Source organism: Scophthalmus maximus, chromosome 5 (assembly GCF_022379125.1).
Source record: "Scophthalmus maximus strain ysfricsl-2021 chromosome 5, ASM2237912v1, whole genome shotgun sequence".
NCBI lineage: Eukaryota > Metazoa > Chordata > Actinopteri > Pleuronectiformes > Scophthalmidae > Scophthalmus > Scophthalmus maximus.
The window spans coordinates 11,459,257-11,480,614 of NC_061519.1; the positions used below are offsets into that span (position 1 = coordinate 11,459,257).

General features: G+C 45.8%; 3 protein-coding genes across 4 annotated transcripts in view; 2 read left to right on the forward strand and 1 right to left on the reverse strand.

Annotated features, from left to right (window-relative positions):
• LOC118311518 (probable G-protein coupled receptor 158) overlaps positions 1-5,519 on the forward strand; it is a 52,965-nt gene extending 47,446 nt beyond the window's left edge. Inside the window, exons 12-13 of the mRNA XM_035635461.2 lie at positions 496-1,052; positions 2,311-5,519. Of these exons, the coding sequence (XP_035491354.1) occupies positions 496-1,052; positions 2,311-3,294 (1,541 nt within the window). The 3' untranslated portion in view covers positions 3,295-5,519. The remainder of the gene's footprint in view (positions 1-495; positions 1,053-2,310) is intronic.
• A 1,157-nt stretch (positions 5,520-6,676) lies between these two features.
• On the forward strand, positions 6,677-12,776 carry anxa13l (annexin A13, like). Of its 2 annotated transcripts, none has more exons than XM_035635098.2 (11): positions 6,677-6,843; positions 7,442-7,517; positions 8,171-8,265; positions 8,359-8,526; positions 9,290-9,323; positions 9,596-9,675; positions 10,214-10,282; positions 10,873-10,974; positions 11,063-11,138; positions 11,226-11,338; positions 11,489-12,776. In XM_035635098.2, exons 1-11 carry the CDS (start codon positions 6,829-6,831, stop codon positions 11,606-11,608), a joined length of 948 nt encoding a protein of 315 aa, XP_035490991.1. In that variant the 5' UTR covers positions 6,677-6,828; the 3' UTR covers positions 11,609-12,776. The 2 variants fall into 2 exon arrangements, with proteins under 2 accessions (XP_035490991.1, XP_035490990.1); XM_035635097.2 differs by having other exon boundaries at positions 6,680-6,843; positions 8,356-8,526.
• Positions 12,777-15,553: 2,777 nt separating this feature from the next.
• On the reverse strand, positions 15,554-20,881 carry si:ch211-252f13.5. Its single transcript, XM_035633547.2, has 6 exons — positions 19,670-20,881; positions 19,360-19,565; positions 18,861-19,031; positions 18,409-18,561; positions 18,212-18,278; positions 15,554-18,117 (listed from the first exon to the last, which is right to left on the reverse strand). Exons 1-6 carry the CDS (start codon positions 20,334-20,336, stop codon positions 16,550-16,552), a joined length of 2,832 nt encoding a protein of 943 aa, XP_035489440.2. The 5' UTR covers positions 20,337-20,881; the 3' UTR covers positions 15,554-16,549.
• Between the last annotated feature and the right edge of the window lie 477 nt (positions 20,882-21,358).

The following is a 21,358-nucleotide window of genomic DNA, read 5'->3' on the forward strand; positions in this document are numbered from 1 at the left end:
TATATATATAATTTACAGTTAACATTGCTTATCTGCTAAAATAAATCGCTTATTTAAATGGTGACCAGGTTTGTCTGAATGTCGGAATTTATCTTTTTTTTTTTAACTCCAAAATGGAGAAGTGAGCCGGGAAAATACATTTGTAATATAAAAGTACAGAAAATTTTTAAGAAAGAGAATCAGCTTTGAAGACTTTTTTTCTGGGAAACTGAATTTCTGTGCCAATCCAAACACATTCAACTGGTTAAGTGAAAATGTGACCTGCAGATGATGGGAGAAGAAGATTCAGGGCATCACACAAATTACAAGGATCCATTCAATAGGGGACGTTAGTGTCTGTTTTTAAAAAACTTGTTGAGATATTTCAGTCTGGACCAGTGCTGTTACTGAGCAAAAGACGGACACTGCCTCCCACAGAGCCAGGTGGAAATAAAATATGTCCGTACAGGAACTCTACCTCACTACATGCCAGTGTGTTGTCTGCTCTTCCCTCAGGAAAACCTCGGGACGACTCCCTGAAGAACAAAGTCATTGGCTTGAAGAAGTCGCTCAGCTACGATCACGTTTGTGACCAGGATGAGGAAACCGTGAGCCAAACCGGCTCGACTGCTGGAGACAAGATGACCCCCGTCGGGGCCGGCGGAGAGGGGTCCCTTCTGGGCTCCCTCATTGGCCGGAGACATGCCAAGAAGCAGCTGGAACCCGCCGCGGCCCCACCGAGGCTGGAACCCGCTGAGTCCACCGAGTCCGTTCCGCTGTTCTGGAAATCGGCCAGCGCTCACAACTTGACGCATGAGAAGAAACCCGTCCACCTGCGCACCTCCATCATGCAGAAGTCGCTGAGTGTGATCGCCAGCGCCAAGGAGAAGATGCCGGGGCTGACCAGCAAGACGCAGAGCGTGGAGGACGCCAGCAAGAAGGGTCTGAAGGGACAAGAGGGGGTGACGCTGTCTGAGGTGGATGAGACGCCCGAGCATTATCCAAAGATGATCATCAGCCAGTCAGTGGAGTACTCCAAGACGCCACTGAAGATGGGCATCATGAAACAGCAGGTGATTTCTTTTTTTTTTTTTACATATTTACATTCATACAAATTGATAGTGTGTGTTTCAGCTCTAGTGCTCCGTTGGTCTATGGACACAAAGTCTTTTAAAGTTATTTATGAGAAAAAAAACTTTCATGTCTGGGGATTTTCAGCTGGTTTTTTTTTAATAAGGTCATTGATCACTTACCTTTCGAGCAAAGAGTTTTAAAAAAAAAAGTGACCTTGAAAATATTAGTTACCTCAAAATCTTGGTTTAGCTTTTTTTTCCAGAACTTTCAATTGCGTCTCAGTGGATGGAGACCCTCTTACACAGAGCAGAGTGGGTTATTAGTGAGGAGGAGTGTGGAGAGTTTTAGGTGAGGCTTTGTATGTTGTTGTTGTTGTTGTTGTTTGTGCCTCTGTGCCGGTGAATACACAAAGGGGGGATAATGAGAATCCTGCCCAGACTTTAGACCGGGATGAACTTCCAGAAGTGTCCCAGTGGGGGTCCCTTGTGTGGCCGTCTGAACGGCTGACCCATCTTTAAACCGGCCTTGGCGGTCCACTAAACAAGCTGTTAACACAGCATCTACGTTTTATCGCCCGTCGTAAATTGATACGACAGTGGTGTTTTTGTCAAAGCACATATGGAGCTGTATTAGAATCTGTTCATCAAATGTACTCTGTAAGCGCAGCAACTTATGAGGGAAACCAGGCTCTTTACCTGCTAAATGCTCCACTTGGTTCAACAAGCCTGAGCTGAGAGAAGCTGAAACACTCGGGGAAGCTGCAGAGTCGGTTGATATCAGTGGGGTCATCATTACAAGTGAACCCTTCACGTGAAAGAAGTCATCGGATCTATTGGTAGTGTGACAATATTGACTACTTCAGGTTTAAGATACACAGGGTCAGCACTCACCACAAACCATTCAACAAATGGAGACACTACAACGATACAATAGTGAAAAATATACAGTATGACCACCTGATACCACATGACCATGAGAGGTCCAGATAAAGCTACTAAAGGGACCTTACAATTGTATTGTCTCATATGCTGGGCAATGGAAATTAAAGTCATCATATTTAAACAAGTTTGACATATTTAAACTATTTGGTGATGAAAATAATTGTTTGTCATTCCCTGTTTGATTCAATTTGATGTGATTAATGCAATAACTGACGTTATTAGGTGGTTATTTTTTCTGATGAGTAACTGATTCCGTATCTGCTACTGAGGACTGTGTAATATGGTCAACACTCTTCTCACTGCTGTATCGCAACAGGTGAGCGGCAGCCAGCCGTCCATTTGCTCCGAGGTCGGGAAGAACCTCTATGACGTGTCCGAGGTTTGTCCCTGGGACATGGAGGAACCAGAGACGCCTTCGGAAGCCAAGACCCAGAAACATGTTTCCATTGCTCCTGGGGAAACCACCGGCGGCCGGAGAGCCAGCAGCAGCAGCAGCTCCGGGGTCACCAAGGGGAGCCGGTCCCAGCAGAGGCAGAAGACAGGGCAGTCCCCATCCAACAGACGCCGCTCCAAAGATAAAGGGGGAGAAAAAGAGCAAGGCAGGGAGATGAGGAAATCCCAGCCACCCAGGTCACCTCTGCCTCTGAAGCCGAACGTGTGCCCGTGGGAATTTGACGAGCAGCCCATTCTCGGAGGAGATTCCGATTCCATCTCCCCAGACAGGATCAGGCGGAAGAAAAGCGTCACGCCCACCGACGGGAAACCCAAGGGGCTCCACTCAGACCACTCCAAGTCCACAGGCAGCCTCTTACAGCCCCCGTCCCTGATGGTCGAGATCTGCCCGTGGGATTACTCCAGCCCGCCGTCACCCAAACAGGAGAAGACCTGCAACAGCCCCACGACACACAAGAAGAAGCGGAAAGGCTCCTGCTCGTCCAACCACAAAGCGGAGAAGGAGAAAGGGAGGGAGAAGAGCCGGGAAAGGCGGAGCTCCTCCAGTAAGCCGCCGTCGGAGAGGAGGCGGGTTAGCCAGTCGTCTGAGTGCGGCGGGCCGGCGTCCGAGCGGCGGAGGAGCTCCACCAGGGACCCAGAGCTGATGGAGGCGAGGAGGGCGGCGGTTTCCTCCCTGGAGGCCGAGCCCAGGCACAGCAGCTTTGCTCAGAAAACTAGACGCTCTCCAGAGAGGAAGAGGGAGAGCTCTTTGGGCGGTAGTTGCAAACCAGCAGTCGTCAGTGGAGCCAAAACGGTTGATGTTTGCCCCTGGGACTTCGAGGAGCAGGACTCTGGTGAGAGGGCGTGATGACGATTGTATTTGTCTTTTTTGTATTCACAGACTGACAGCACACAGGACAAAGCAAAGAAAAAGAGTGAATAAGGTCTAACATTGTATTTGATATGAATGTTTTTTTCTCTGAGTCACCTCAGTGAGGGAAAAGAAAAAAGAATCCTCCTGCTGTTTGTTGATCCAAACATAACAGTCTGCGTAATTAACAAACTTCTCATTGTTACGTTGCCGCGAATGCAACCAAATACTCACTTTAAAGGAGTATTTAGTTTGCACTTTTGCTTGCCCATTCGTCAGTCACATTGTATGTGTGTTTTATCTCACTGACTACATCAAGCTGAAAATGTAAATGAATCATGTTCATCAGCAGATCAGACAATCTTTTGTACACAGACACAGTAATCACACTTTACCCTCTAATGAGAGTAGTGAATAGTGGCGGGCGGCGCGTTGTTAGCACTGTACGTCTCACAGCGAGAAGGCTCTTGGTTCGAATCCAGGTTCAGACCATCCCACAGTCCAAAGACATGCAGGTTGGGTTAAGTGGATTGGAGATTCTCTAAATTGACCATACGTGTGAATGTGTATGTTGGCCCTGCGATGGGCTGGCAACCTGTCCAGGGTGAACCCCGCCTCTCGCACAATGTCAGCTGGGATTGGCTCCTGCCCCACGGCGGCAATTAATGGATAAAGCACTATCGATAACGGGTGGACGGATGAATAGTGCCGTATGTTTCCCCTGTTATGCTGATGATAGACTGCGTTACACTTTGAGCCGGCGGAGACCTTATATGTCAGATGCTGCCGATGAAAACAAGCAGACCTTAGTAAAAGTAGAGTGTTAGTTTAGAGAAGCAGGACCAAAGCCCCAGACACATCTGTGATGCCTTACCTTTGGGCCAAATCCATAATTCATGGCACGAGGATGATCTGTTTGATTGGAGAAATGTGGGATCACAGTAGAGCCAAATGAGAAAAAAAGCTGTATGTTTCAGTAAAGGTTCTCCATATAAAAAGTATGTATTTTTCTAAAAAATAAGATAAAATAAATAAATAAATAGCCATTGCATGTGGCAAACAATTGCATCAAGCATCCAATAGCTGAATGTTTATTGGTGAGTGGCTGTTGGTATTGTGGCCTATGGTATTTGTCTCCTTATGATGCTTCTGATGCGATGTGCATTGCTATCAATTATGTACACACATTTCAAATGACTTGCAGTTACAGTTGAGTAGTATTAAAATATCCATGAGGTTCTCCCTTCGGATGACATTTATTCATTGTTTGCTCTATATATTTTTTTCCCTGGTTGTCCCATCTTAAGAAGGGAAAGGAAAACAAACAAACAAACAAACAAACAACAAGCCACTCTTGCATCACAGGCTGTAGAATCTACACATATAGAAAGTGTGGAATCTTACAAGGACCAAAAACAAAGCCCGACTAGGATAGATGGTGTGAATAATGCATATTCTTTTCTTCTGTCACTTATTTGCTCATGTCACACTTACTCGAATGCACCTTCCTCCAAATCTATTCACATATCCAAGTGCAAAAAACATGGCTATGCATGACCAAAGATTGAGTTTTTGCCACTTTTCTCGCAGACAGAGAAAATGACTAATTTAACATGACAGCACAAGTTCCAACAAGAAGACTCACCCTTTCTGTCCTGTGATCCGCCACAGACCACTGACGCCCGACACAACGCAGTCGCACACGGTAATCGGTTCGGTGTCATTATGGTAGCGTGTGCATGACACATGAGAACACATGGGGCCAAGATGCACTTAAATTCACCAGAAGGCATTAAAAAAAGAATAATCAGTGCATATATGTTGGGACGTTTTCAAATATAGATGTCAGATGTCGTGTATCTTAACAAGCGTTTTAGGAAAAGAACTTCCTGTGTTTGCGTCTTCTCATCAGACATTCAGGAAGAGCATCGGTATAATGTGGAGTGCTTGATAAACAAACATGACCCCATCCATCTAACGCTCACGAGATTTTTTTCTTCCTTCTATCAGATGGTTTTGAGGATGTTTGACATGAAACGTTGCTACTTGCCCACTCAATGTATTTTATGCTTGCTATTCTATATAGTGTCGCTCCAAAAAGTTACAAACTGTTGTAGCATCCACATGGGAGCTATTATATTGTACATTCATATCGTGCTGCATGTACATACCGTAAATACCCTGTTCTCAACTCTGAATTAAAATCTTTCTATGAAACCCCATCGTCACTGATTCGGCTCTCAGTTTGCTTCTGGACTGTACTTTTGAGATTCACAGAATTTAGTTTCTCAGATATTGATCACCTGCTAATTCCTATCAGAATGGAAACAGTGTGCACATGATCCTCTTTAGCACATGGCCAGTTATGCTGAAGTACAAAACTTTAAATACATAAAAAGCATACACCTTGGGTAAGATGGTTGAATGTAGATTTTTTTCTCCCCCAGCCAACACAAATTCAGTTCACACTGTAAATCTTACTCCAGCATGTACTTGAGATTCAAGCAGCTTGTACAACACTGCCACCATGTGGACGACGAGGATCACTACTGTCTGTAAATCGTTCACAAAGTTACTTGCTATAAAAATGAGTCAAACTCTGAATGGCCACTTTATATTTATATTAGACTTCAGTGTATTTCCCTTGAGTAATCTTATATACATTCATTTTATTGAGCTATTGATATTGATATCATTTGAACAAAGCTTGAGGTTTTCCAAAAAAAAAAAGAATTGCGTTGTTACAGATAAAACTACCCAACTGACGAAATTAAAAAGTTCTTCAAGTTAGCTCCACCTTGACATGTTTTACATTGTAATGCTGATGAGTGTATAACATTATATAATGATATATCTCAGATGGGGACAATCACAACACTGGTGATTTACTGCGACGCAGCAAGGTGTGAACGGCATTTTGATTTTTCAGCTGGTTGAGCTCATCTCCTGTTCGGGCGTTACATTTTTATAAGATTGCCATTGGCTGCTGAGTTTTGCTCTAACTTTTTTTTTTAAAAGTTACTGCCAATGTTTACATATGAAATGTAATGGAGTAGAAGGGAATAGTGGACTGGCATAAAGCGGCAGTACTCAAGTAAAGTACAAGTACCTTCACATCGTAGCCAATCACCGTCCTTGATCACTCAAACGCTGTCAGGTGTGTTGATCGCCGCACTTCTTCGGGGTGCTTTCAAATGCCGCCGCAAACTGTGGGAGAAACCAAGCACTCATTGAAAAGTCACACAACGGAAGCTGTTTGCGCTGGTTATTTGCACAACAGCTGGTCGAGCCAGTCATCGTGGTGTTTCATAGCGCCCCCCCTCCCCCTCCTCTTCCTCCTCCATCCTGCTCCATCCTGCTCCAGTAATGGGGCTGGGGCGGTGACGTCATCGCTGCAGCACCGGACAGGGCTGAGTCGCAGCAGGAGCCACACGCGCCACATCCTCTGTACAGAGCGCAGCGGCACCACAACAACAGCCAGCAGCCTCCATTTGTCTCTCCTCGACACTGGAATAACAGATCGGCAACGTCATGGGCAACGTGCAGGTGAGAAAACCAAACTGTAACGTGCTCAATGAACTAGAAAACCATCGGACGCGTCGGGAGGGGACAAGGTCACTAAAGGGTCAACCACAGCGTGAGACTGTCGGCGGATTATTCATATTTTCAGTTTGCAATGTCGTCGGTCAGTAGGGGAACAGAACTTGCGCAGTTAACTTGAGAGCAGGGGGAGTGTTCCCTGTCGGGCCGAGGAGGAGGAGGCGGCAGCAGCAGCAAGGAGGAATTTCATAGAGAGGCTGATCAATAAGGCCACATTGTATTTAACAGAGGGTGGGTGGAGAGAGGGGGGGGGGGGGGGGGGCTGCATTACTGCTGCTGCTGCCCATGACTCAGCAGGCAGACGGGCTGCACCCTTTTCCTGCGGGAGAATATGGCCTGGATGTGTACAAAATGCTTCATTTGGAACCATTAAAACTGTACTAATGTACATTTTTACATTAGTTCTCACTCCGTGACTACTTTCTAAGATGTGACTCGTTGTGAATGTACAGACAGTACCTCAGTTTGAAAGTGTTCATCTGTCTGCTCACATTTTATGAATGAGCCCCATAATTTGTTTTTTTGTCTTCTTCTTTCTCTCTAGCCTACCATAGTCCCATATGAGGACTTTGACGTCACCGCTGACATCAAGGCTATCAGAAAGGCGTGCAAAGGTTTAGGTGTGTGTGTGTGTGTGTGTGTGTGTGTGTGTGATGTTTTGCTCGTTCCTCTGTCAGTGATTGTGAATTGTTTTGTTTTCCCCTTCGTTCGTTTCCTCTTGACGTGAAAACCTCTTCCTCTATTCACTTGCAAGGCACCGTGGTGTCACCTGATCCCAATAGTAGTAGCTTGACTATTAATGTTAAAATAACGTTGATTTGTCCTAATCGTCATCGGAATTTAACATTGTTTCAATGGAGGTTGAAAATGTGCTCTTACTTGAGATGATAAGACGTTGATTCTCAGATGTACAGGGATATGTCTGTGCTAAATAACAGATAATCTTACGGACTGAGTTACCCAGCAGATTTAAAGGAGCATAAAGTTAAGTTGAGCAAGACAGATTTTTTGTAATGCTTTAAATTGCTCTAAATGAGTGTGATGGAGGTGGAAGTATCACTTTGTGATACATATTAGTGTCCGTAGCACTGCTATACTCCATAAGGTTTTAAAGGTGATTTTTCAATAAACCATACTTCGGCATTTTAATAAAGGCCCTGTGCATGTTTAGTCACAGGATTCCTAGACTGCTATTTAGGTGTCTAGTAGTAGTGTAATGTCGCTTTAATGTTTCTGATTCATAAGTCAACCATTACTGGTGTGCACTCTCCAGGCACAGATGAAGAGACCATTATCCAGATCCTGGCCAATCGTTCTGCAGCTCAGCGCGTGGAGCTCAAACAGGCCTACTTTGAAAAGTACGACGACGTAAGTGCCTACCTCTCTCTCTCTCCTACGCACACCCGCGACGGCCGTCATGCACCGTTTCACCACAGTGTTGCCTCCGTGTTTGTCCAGGAGTTGGAGGAGGTCCTGAAGAAGGAGCTGACCGGCAGCTTCGAGAATGCCACCATTGCCATGCTGGAGCCGCCCCACATTTACTTCGCCAAGGAGCTGAGGAAGGCCATGAAGGGGGCGGGCACTGACGAAGCTGTGCTGGTAGAGATCCTGTGCACAGCCACAAACGAGGTCGGTCAATAGATGCGGTTGCTGCGCAATGTGTTTTTCAATTTTTTTCTTCAACTTCAGTTCAACTGTGTTTATATACTCACCCAAGTCCCAACACACCCGGAGTCCTCCCACACGGGTGGATTCAATTCTAAAGCCCGTTGAGCCCTGATCTTCTCAGCAAAACAGCTTAGCAATTGCCCCACCACCACCAAACCGCATCAGCTGAGGCATTTAAAAACATCTGTGTAGGTGTGCAGGGCTTTTAAGATATCAGACGCACATCTTGCTCATCATAGAGGGGTTTGAGGCTACATAACAAGAAGCATTAATAACTTTCAGTCACAGAAAGAATGTGCAGAGGAGGCAGAATCAAGAATCTCTTAATTATTTATAGCATCTTTGTTCATTTCCCCGTTTCAATCCTGATGTCGAACAGATGTTAGACCTGCATTAATTTGAATGTTTTGTTTTACTGGCCGAACCCCGGGGCAGCACAAAGGAGAGGATGGAGCGTGTAGCTCCTGAGCTACCTCCAGTATTTTCACTAGCTGGTTGCTAAATTTGGCTGTCACTTTGGTGCTGGGCAGGCGAAGCACAGTTGGTTATCAGAGCTTTTCCCGCATGAACGTGAGATCAGTGAGACTAAAGCAAAACAACAAACTTGTGGAGCTAAAAGGCCCAATGGGTTTGTTACTACGAGCCTGCCCCTTTAAGATCACACGTAGCCATTTTGATTCATTTCTAATTATAAAATCTCATCTTCCTTTTTTTCCCCAAACAGGACATTGCGAGCTACAAGGAGGCGTATGCCCAGGGTGAGTTTTAATTCCAGGCTGAGTCATTCTTACACAGCCGCCACTCTCATGTCCCTCTCATCCTGGAAACTGTGGTCACTTAACCCGTTGAACTGCTGCAGTGCTTTTATGTTTGTCTTCATGTTTTGGGCGTATCACTTTTGGGAATAAATCACTGTGAAGTGAGAAATTTTTTTCCCAACGTTTTTGGCCACGGATAATGAAAACATAAACATCGATAATTATTAACACAGTGTAAAAGCGGTGAACCATTTATGGACTGTATCTTACAGTTCATGAGCGAGACCTGGAGGCAGACATCGAAGACGATACCAGTGGCGATGTGAGGAACTTGTTGACCTCACTGCTGCAGGTAATCTCTAGCTCTTTTAGGTTTGATGAAACAAGAAGCATTTGTATTGCATTTCTATGGGTTGTAACAAGGGAACTGTTGTAGCTATAAGTGCTTTTCATTTGATTTTGGCTCTCAGAATTGTTATCCATACTGTTTTTTTTCCACCGGGACATTCGACACACATCACATCATTGTTTGTCATGCTTTGGACCCTGTGCCATCCAGTGCTCCCACCCCTTTTTCTGCTTCCTCTCTGTTTTCCTTCCTGCAGAAAAGAAAAGACGAACAGTGTCTGGTGTTGTTGTACAAAAGCTGCCACTTCATTGGCCTTCAGATATTTCACCATTAATGTGGAGCAGATGATTGTTATCCCATTAAACGCCTAAGATTTTTTTTTGGAATCTATCTCTTTGATCTTTACTGCACTCACGCTTGCTATTCGCTTTCTCACTCTCTCCATGCATCACCTCATGTCAATGCACTTCCATCCTTTTTAACCGCCGCCTCTCTCCTGCATCCCTCTCTTCTCCTATATAATCCTATATTATTTTTACAGGCAAGCAGGGATGAAGGCTACGAGGTGGATGAGGATTTAGCCGAACAGGATGCCACATCTTTGTTTGAGGTAAATTCTCAGGTGAAATCTGTGCTCCAAAAAAAATGCTTTTTTGAGGTGATCCTAGGTTTAAATGTCAGAGTCAGAGCATGTGAGCTCAAGATGAATGGTAAATCTCACACTTGTTCTTGTAGAAATGTGACTCATGTTACGGAACAATATTGCATTAATGCAAATATGTTCAGAGATAATAATACCACAAGATATGCTTCTCTCAAGTGGAATTTCTCATTTACATACTGTAACAGACATAAATTTGGCAAATATTTTTTTAAGAATGTTGGTCAGCCATTATGATGCTTACTGATTATTAATGCCAAGCGCCCCTTTGCAATTGTATTTATTTTATTTTCAGTTCAATCTTACCATTTATTTTCTTAATTATTACTGGCAGGAATGAGGACAAAATGTATGAAAGAATTGAGAAATAATGATGATGATGGAATATTCATCTAACGGATAACGGCTCATGATCCCGTCTCATGAGATTAACTAATTTATCATAATTGGTGACTGATTTAAATGGATGAGAAGCATCTAACATTAATACAAATATTCCCGGATGCCTGCACACTATTTCTTCTTTGTGTGCCCGTCAGGCAGGAGAAGGAAGGTGCGGCACAGACGAGTCAACCTTCACCTTCATCCTGACGCACAGGAACTACATGCAGCTTCAGGCCACCTTTAAGTTCTATGAGTCTGTAAGTACTGAACTCTGACCTACGAGAAAAATTGCAGATTTTTTTCCCCTTTTTTTTAATAATATTTATATGGTTTTCATTGTTTCAGCTTTCAGGGACAGACATTTTGGACACTATTGACTCTGAGGCCACAGGAACCCTTAAGGAATGCTACATTACTCTGGGTAAGTCCGAATCATTCACAGGCCAATGAAAAATTTGTCATCAGTTCCTTTCGTGACACAATCTGCCTCTGTGTGTCTGCTTTATAGTAAGGTGTGCTAAGAACCCACAGCTGTATTTTGCCCGACGCCTTAATGCTGCAATGAAGGGAGCTGGCACAGATGAGGACACACTCATCCGCCTCATTGTGGGCCGCTCTGAGGCAAGTGTCTGTGTGTAACTGCACAGCCAATCTAATCGTACTGAACGATGAATGACCAACTTATTCCCACCGAAATGAAATGACATGAGCTCCGAAAAGCGATTGTGGACCAAATGTGTTTGTGGTGACGGCAGTGTTACGTTGTTACAGATCGACCTGGAGACGGTGAAGGACATGTACCTGGAGAAGTACGATGTTACCCTGAAAGATGCCCTGGACTCAGAGTGTGGTGGAGATTTCAAACGCCTCCTCATTGAGATCCTGCACTAAACTCTTGTCACTTTCCTCCTATGGGCCTTATTTAACCTAATCTCCTCATTCTTTCTTCTCACTTCTCTTCCTTTTACTACATTCAGCAGTTCAGCCCATGCACTTCTATCATCTTCATCTGTTTTCTTCCCTCTCTTCACTCATAGAGACAGTCAGTCTTTGCAGCATGGACCAAAAACCAACTTGTTGAATACAGTTTTAATACAATTTTGCTGAGATATTATGCTCAGTGTAACTCCTTACTGATATAGTCCAGTATACAAAATGAAGTGCATTAAATATGTGTTGTCCGTTTTAAAATACTATGGCAGCATTGTGGAACTTGCCTAGCTGAGCATGACATTTGTATTTATTCAAATAGAAGTCATTTATCCACAGTCAGCAGCTCGACAGTCTTTGTCAGCTTGCTGCCACCATGTGAAGTTTAGCCCAAAGCTGTAAACATTAAGAGGCTGATGCTGCTCACCATAAAATCTGCGGCCTCTTGACATATTTTGCCACTTAATCCATCTGTCGTCCGCCATTATTGTCCACTTCACGTCTATTTGCCTCAAATATGCCTTCCATGATATTATAGCGATGCAATTTTTTAATTTCTGCTTCAACACTTAAGTGCCGAATTATCACACATGATCTCGGATATGATTATACAAGACAATAATACATGGGGATATTATTAACAGAGCATCAAAAGCCCGAATGCTTTGAGGATATATGAGCTTTTTGTAGTCACATCTCCAAAGGCCATGTGGGGTTTTAACCGTTTGTAATCTCATTTTTAATCACAGCTCACAAGCTGCCTTCTTCTCACATTTGTACACATTGCTAGACTGTTGCCCTTTTTCCTGTTGTTGACGACTCATTAAATTTAATAAAAAGTTTCCATCTTAACCAGTGAAAAACTCTAAGATGATAATAATAATAGTAGTGAACAAGACCCCTTTAGTACAATCACCTATCGACGGCCACACTGTCTGTATTCGTGTATGGAATTGTATCCGCACTAATGTTATTTAATACCAAGATTACAGTAATACAAACTACTACGATGTACTGTTGTGTTATCATATATCTAAATTATTCAATTAACATATATGAAAGAAAGCATTGTTAACCTGTTCTAATGGCATACAAATGTGAAGTGATAATAAATTCTAACTTCACCAAATGTTCATGTTTTGTTCTCTGTATTTCACGTAGAGGGCAGTATTGTTCCACTTGGAATAATACGTATGCTGCTCTTCAAGAAAAAAAGGGCATGGCATCTTATTGGTATCATAATGAAATCAATGTTATAACATACAGTATAATTAGAGATTTTCTATCATAATTAAAATTCATAATATGCTTTACAAACTGAATAAACTAGAAAGTGGTGGAAGTGCCGCATGAACGTGTGTGACTGTGACTAGATATGTAAAGAGTGTTTCATTTTTTTATGATTGTTTCGTGACCTATGATCCAAAACTATGCAGAAGTTGGTCTATACAACATCGGCCCCAAAACATTTTTGACTTACCACCGAGCACGGACGCTGCGGGACGCTTCTGGGTGAGTTACAAACAGATAGAGGCAAAGAAAAGTTCAAAACAAGTGAGAACTGCTTCCAGATGCGGGAGCAGACAGTTTCTCACTTTCCTTCACACTGTTACTTTCTTTCCCACAGCTTTCCTCCTCTTTTTCCCCCCTCTCTTCTTTCTCCATCTGTACCTTTCTCTCTCTATCTCTCTCTCTCTACTGCCTTGGTTGTGTGGTAGCTCAAATAACAAGGGCAAATATGGGCGGACACCTGCTTTTTTGCACATTCTTGCTACCTGTATTTGCACGGTCTGTTGACCACATGTGGCCCAGTTCAGCTCACTCTGGCCCCCTGTCGCTCTCTCGGTCATGCCTGTTTATACACCAATCAGCCAGAGCACGCCTTGCTTTTAATCTGGCCTGTTTTGAAAAGAGAGTTCATTGAACCATCCGAAATGCAAGATAAAACTTTGCTTTGATTTTTTGCCACGGCGTCATGGCTTTACTACGTCCAATAATACACCAATCAGCCACAACGTGACAACCAGTTATCTGTTTAAATGTTGTGGCTGATCAGTGAACTGTATACGACAAAAGTGGATGTTCAGATTCCATACTGAGTTTAGACACGAGCGTTAGGTGAGAGATGCATCTAAGAAACATTTGTCTGGATGGAGGATAATACTCCCTGCTCTCCCCCAAAAAGGTCATACTACCCTCTGAAAAAGAAACATAACCTTTCACTTCTTCTGACCCTGTCCCCTCCCTCAAATCTTTTAAGTCCCTTATTCAACATGATGCAAACAAGACGTCATTAATTTGTGGATTAAATTGTCATTCTTTTTTTTTGAATGTGTCATGGACCTTTTTTCTATTTAGTTGTATAGCATTACATTTCTGTTGTATTTCAAAAGGCTTTGAAAGCTGACTAAGAATAGTAAATCAAATTCTAAAAGCCACACAGTAATGTCTCTAATCAAAGGACGTGGGATTTTAATGTCTTCATATTCAACATACAAACACATACTTGCTCGCCATATTCATGCAGTATGTTTGTCTCTCCGTCCATCTGTACTCTATTAGCCCAATGTTAATGTGGAAGGCCCGACAGATGGAGCTCCACTCTCTCTCGCTCTGTTCTGTGGGGCTTGGACCTTTTCCTTAAACATTTATCATCCACCATTACTCACCCTGCCAAACACACATCAGCCTGGAGGCGGTTTCAGTTTGTCTCAAGATCCGCTCTCTTTTCTGTCCTATCGTGTCAACCTCGGGTACGGTCTCGTCTTTGCTCTGCTGTCTAGTTCTGTCCAGCTTCTGACAAGGAACAACATAGGATTCAGGATTAGTAACAGTCCGGTCAAGCAACCCTGAACTTCAGAGAGTTAGTCGACCGCGAGGTGGGACACGGTCGTGTCGGCACCTTTTCAATCCGTGAGACCCCATGCAAGCACCCCAAGACGCAAACCTGCATATCGATGGCACTAATCTGCCAAAAGTCGAGATTTATTGAATAATCTATAGCACTCGCTAACCTGAATGTCATGACTTCAAACGGTTTGAATAATAACATTAACTGGTCTACTGGTTTTTCACAGAACATATGCCCGGGAATCGTAATGTGCTTTTTGATCTCGTGCCAAGGCGGAGCAGCACTCGGAGAACGAGGGGGTTGCTGGGTGGAAGTGCGTAGGAAGGCCATCAGGAGGTTAACTACCCAGCGAATATAATTTTGACTGTTTTAATCAATGATAAAGGACCTCTGTTCTTTGTACTAGTGATGGGAAACACCTGGCAGCTTCCGCCAAGAGCAAAACGTCGGTTCAGTATCCACATCTGAGTGAGACACGTGCAGAAAGGTTCATTATGGGATTAATGCATGCAAGATTATCAGTTTTCCTACTACTGTAAAAGCACACGTGTGAGTAGAAGCTGTTTCTGAATAACTACTTTAAATATATAAGGCCTGAGATATACGTGCTCCCCCCTTTCTTTAAAACTTTCAGTCATCGTTGTGTTGTGACATCTCCATGCCCTCACACTGCCCCCCACTCTCCGTGTGCATATTACATCTCCTGGACGCATAGCATTCATTTCTCCGAGTGGTTGCAGGATACTCGAGGCAGCCATCATGGGGCATGCAAACACCAAGTTAAAAACAAGTGTTTCTCTGGGCCAAGAGTCATAAAAAGTATTGAAGCCAGTCAAGAAGCTCAGGAATGTCACTTACACAACAGTGTTTCTCACAAAGTTTAACATTAGCCACCATACAAAAAGACTACTGGTCACACCAGACAAAGTGGATCTGTGGGAGGTAATGCCCTCAAGTGTATTGAAATAAGCAATGGTATGTTTTACTCCCAAACAGGCCAAGGTCAAATGTTAGTTGGGCTTTAAATGGCCAAACCTCAGAGGCATCAAAAGAAATCTGATAAAACAAATGCATTTTTATTGTATTTTACTCTAAAATATCAAATATACACTTTTATTTTTGAGTAAACAGTAACTACATCCTAACGTGTTAATAGTTCAAATATCATGCTGTCTCTCCGGGGACAGTTAAATGTACGCAATGGCCTCAGTGGAACACACGACTCTCTTTCAAGTCCATAATATGCAGAAAGAGGTCATTAAACAAGGCATGCAGTAGATATTCACATCAGGAAAATGGCGGCTAACACGAAACACATGCACTTAAAAAGCACTCCTGACTGAAACCAGCACCAGAGAACCACTCTTGGTGACAGCAGACAATGCCGTAGTCACAGTGGGAAGGATCTGACGGTCCTTCTGGCGTCAACAGGCTGAACTGAATTACATAAATAAGAGACAGACACACACAACACGTGGAATTCCTGAACATGGGGGAAAAAAATCTGAAAACTGCACGAGACGAATCAAAAATGTGTCCTGCATACATGTTGCTCCGAACCATTATTTATAACTCTGTAGAAATCATCCCACAGTACTAAAGCTCACATTATATAAATACAATGATTTGTGCCCAATGCTACTGTTTCTTTTAAATAAAAGTTCATAGGGTTTGGTTTTTTTTAAAACAAATTTTTAGAAAAAGCAACATTTGCTGCACTCTACCCACTACAAAAATCAAACAGCTTAAAGGAACGGTATAAACGTTTTTGGAAATGCTATTAAGTACATTTTTAGAGAGTTAGATGAAATTGCTCTTACATAACTGTCCATTCGGGAAGCAGTTACAGTCGCTTAGCTTATGTATAACTGACAGAAGTAAGATTTCTTACTCCTAGAACAGAAATCAAAATAATAGTATTTTCTAAAATATCAAAAGATTACTTTAAAACAAGCAAATGGAAGTAGTCCAATCGTATAAATGGCTTAACATGTGTGTCTGCTGAACTGGAAATCATATGAACATAAAAAAGGTTTTTCATATTTATTTCATCATGCTGCCACCCAGAGGACTGATACTCCACTTCCGGTCTGGTGGCTGATCTGGTTGACCCGTCCGCGTACACAGTCGAGTGTGAAGAACACCGCTGTGCCGTTGTGAACCTGGAAGGACGCCCGCAGGCTCACACTGGCCCACTGGCTTCCCTCCGGCATCTGACCATCCACCTGCTGGGCCAGAGGGAAGGGCCGCGCTGCCTCTGCCTCCCTGCCTCCTCCTCCTCCCGCCTCCTCAGGAGCACTTCGCCTGAGCAGAGTCACCTTGACCAGGTTGCAGGAGTGAATGAGTTTGAGATCCAGGGCCACACTGGCCGTGCCCCTCTCCCTGAAGACAAAATCCCGTCTGTGTTCCGCAGAGCCCTTCCCGAGCAGCCCCATCTGGGACACCTGAGCGCTGGTCTGGCGGAAGAAGAGCGGCTTGTTCCGGACGGCTCCCGAAGGAAGGCCGGTGTGAGCCACGGAGGCAGACAGAGAGGAAGAAATGGCAGCGGGGACCCAAACCAAGCTGAGGGTGCTGATGCCCGTCTCGTCGCCGAAGAAACGAACGTTGCACTGAGCGGGAGAGAGGATCTCAAAGCCCAGCGTGTCGCCGGGGCCGACCTTGGCCGCTCCGGACAGGGATACGGATGTGTCCCGGTAGTGTACGCCCGTTTTGAAGGTACGGCTCAGCTCCATGCCCGTTCCGTTACGGCTGAGGTACGCCAACAGCTGGAAGCCTTCAGTCACACAGGCCTGGCCCATGGAGTAGACAGCCTGCTGAAATACAAAGCGCACTGTGCCGCTTTCAGCAAAACGGATCCCGCGGCCGTCATGAGTCAGCCCCACCACATAGGCGTCCGAGGTGGAAGTGGTGCGGAAGACTGGACGGTAGTTTGTGTGGTAGTGTGCGGACACCATCGCCTGTGCTGTCATGGCAACGGCCCCGGTGTCGTGGGAGAGCCACAGGAGGCTGAGCGGAGCTGCTGAGGGGTCGTAGAGCTGCACACCCTCTCTGCTTTGGTTGCAGCTGTTGCTGGCACTCCGGACGGAGAGGGAGATCACGTGACCCGGGGCGACCTCTGCCACCCCGCTGATGGTGACGCTCTGGAGCGACCTCGTCTCCCGCTGCTCCACCCTAACGCCACTGAGGTCCTGACCCTCTGAGCCATCGGTGTTATTCATACGCAGGCATACCTGAATGAAGCTGCGGCAACCGTGGCTCACCGAGAGATTGTCGTCCAGCCAGACCAGACCGTGCTGCCTGAGCACCAGACGCCCGTCCTCGGCGGACACCAGACTTGCGTCGCCTCTTCCTTCGATGTGGAGCTGCACGTGATCCACGATGTTGCCCTTCTGCCCCTGTAGGCTCACGTCTCCGGCCCAGGACAGAGAGAGGGCGCTCTCAGCAGCGCCGGGGCCGGAGCAGACGGTGTCCGTGGCGAAGGTACAAGGTGAAGCTACGGGTTCTCCGTCGCACTCGTTACAGGCCTGACATTCGTCCATGTCCGAGTTGAAGAAGTAGCCGTGGCTGCACATTCCGGAGTTGGCGTCTCGCTCTGTCATGCCATGGCACCTGAATCCACCTGGCGATACAACGGCAGAGAACGAATAGCAGTGATGGCAAAATAAAGGCGTGACAAATTAAAACTTCCAAATGTTAACATTTAGTAATTTTACCTGGTGTGTTGAGACACTTCTGTACATCTCCACACAGATCGGCTATTTCAAGGCACTCATCTCTGTCCTGTAATGATACATAGATTATCACTTTGAATCAATGTAAGGCAGCTGTAATTAATATTTGACACTTGACTCTGCAGCTCTACGGTGTCTTTCAGCTTTTGTTTTGTGTTTGGCCCTTTCGTGCTGCACACCTGGCAGATTCTGTCTGCGTGGACGGAACACTGGGCCACCAGGAAGAAGCCAGCGGGACAGACGGTGCACCGCTCGCAGCGAGGGCGCCCGCTGCTGAAGCCGCAGTACTCCTCGGGTCCACAGCTGACGCAGGCCAACGGGGAGCGGCCCACCTGAAGGCATCAAACACAGCCCACGTGATGCTCAGAGAGGTCACAGTCTCGTCCGTACATCACTTCGAGAGAGGTTAAGTACTGGTGCACCAGATGTTACATGTTGTAGATCTGATTTTCTGGTCAAATCCATATACAATAACATTAAATTGGATTAGATTTTGTTAAAATCTTCCAAAACTCTTCTTCCAAAACTGAATTTACAAATTAGTCACGTCTGTACAGATGGAAACAGTCACATTGACTGCTATAACCGTTGTTGTTGTTTTTTGTCATTCCAGATTCAACCTGCAGCTCACCTCCATCACGCTGGCGTCCATGTCCACCTTGTGCAGAGATAGCGCCTGCTGTGCTTGGTGGGATCGAACCTGCCCACTCAAGGTTTCCGCGTGAGTGTCGAGGTCCCCCTGCAGGCTCTGGAACGACGTCTGTTTGATGCTGTCCATCAATATGTTGTACTGGGCTTTCACCTGGAAGGAGGAGATAGAACACAGAAGAGTACAAATGGAAGGAATCACTTTACATATACAAACTAAACTATGCAGTGCTAAGTCCTGCCGTTCTCATTTTAACTTGAGATGTGTTACAGAACATTCACAAATCCTGACGACCATATGAAATAGATCTCCCACAGGGAGTTTTGTTATCTCATCTGACAAAATATAACTTCTATTGGCCAGGTGTTTTCCATCCACCTCATCTAAATCAATTTGAATCCATCAACACTGGTCAGAAAAGGAAAACCACAACAAAAGCTTATGACCATGTCCCTCAACGTCAGCCACAGAGACCCCTTACTTGTTCCATCTGGTCGTACATCCTCCTCTGCTGGTCCAGGATTTCTCTCTGCTGGTTGACCAGCGTCCCCTGCTGCTCGCCCAGGAGCCTCTGCAGCTCCTTGACCTCGTCCTGCTGGCCCCTGAGAGCCTCGACCAGCTTCTCCTGACTCTTGGACAGCTGCAGCTGCAGCACAAGGGCGTCTTCCGAGGGAAGCTCGTTGTTCCCTTCAGCAAAGGAAACACAACACTATTACATTTCACTGGTTACAATTGTCTCGCTGCAAAGGCTGCAGTTGATCTTTCTTTGCATTTCTGTGACTGATGCTGACCTGGTTTCATGTCGCACGTCAACTGTATCCATGCTCCACGCTCCGACCCAAGGTCCGGCAGCTCGTCCAAATACTGGGCTGCTCTGTCCGTCACGTGAACCGGAGACGGGTTCCCTCTCCCGTCATCTCCTCCGTGCGGAGCGCAGCCGTCTCCAGCGCACGGCTTGGGCATCTGGCGCATCCGGAGGGGCAGTTTACATCCAATCCCTTTGCACTCCCGCGTCGCGCCGTCATCATTCGTCTGGCGATGGGCGACGGTGGTCGGGCACGTCCCGCCGACGCAGCCAGGATGGAACACCTCCGCCGTGATGGTCCTCGGATTCGTCCTCCTAGTGCCATCCGCGCCCGTCTGCTGCGCAAAGCCGCCCTGCTGAGGCTGGATGATGTACGGCGCCAGCGGCGCGCTCTGAGCTTGGTGGAGGCTGAACTGGGCATCGCGTTGGTAGCTCGGGTGGACTTGTGGTCCTTGCGCGGACTGTGCGGAGTGATGGAACTGCCGTCGGGGCGCCGCAGCCTCCGCGCGCCCCGGGCAGCGCGCTCCGACGCACGACCTGCCCCAGTCCCGTCCGGGGAAACAGTGCGTCCCGCGGCAGACCTCAGAAACGCTCCCCGTGGCGAGGATAGACGTGACGAGGAATCCGAAAAGAAACCTCGAGGCGCGCGCCATGTTGCGCTGCTGGAAGGTAAAACAAATGGAGCCACGCGTGAATGGTCGCCCTGTTGCGCATCAGTCGTGTAGACCTCGCTCGGTCATCTCAGTGAGATTCGAAAAAAAAGACTAAAGCAAACTGCTAATTGACGGACAAGTATGTGCCAGTTGAACTTGAAGAAGTAATCCCACAGACGTCCAGCTCGTCTCCTTCGCGCGCGCCGCGGTTGCCCCTTCTCCTGGAGATAGCTGCGTCGAGCCCACATGTGGCGCGCACTGGTCCTAATTGGCAACAGGTTTCCCTCCTAGTCTTAAATTAACCCGTCGCTCTCCCGGCCGGACATACCACTGCGCCTGGAGCACGGGGCTGTGATAGATACTGTGGACTAGACTGTTATTTTTATATCTCACCCCCCCAACGGGCCGCGCACAAGTTCATGCTCCACATGGGCAGATGGAAGTTCAGAGGTTTGTTGTATAGTGTGGTCCTCATGCTCAAAGGGGCAGCCCCACCAGATCCTCTTGGATCAGGATGCAGTGGTATAGACCTTTAAAACACACACCACTCTGTAATATTGGAGAGTCGGAGTGAGATAAAAAAAAAACTGCCTCTCCTGTAAAATGTAAACTCTATAACAGTTTATTACCACTCTCATTTCCCCTCTCTGATCCCACATGGCTTTGATTAAAGCTTTACCCCAAATTAAAAACACTTACATGTTTACCCCCCTCCCCCCATCTCCTCCTTTTCATGGCAACATTTATCTCACACACAAGCACACGAATACACACACACACACAAAATATACTGTATATGCAAGGAGGTGCATAAATCCTCCCCCCCCTTGGCAGGAGTTTGTTATAAGTCACCTAGAAGTGCTTATAAACAGTCACATGATGAAGAGGATTTGTGAAATGGCCATGTGGGCGCACACACACACACACACACACACACACACACACACACACACACACACACACACACACACACACACACACACACACACACACACACACACAACACACACACACACACACAC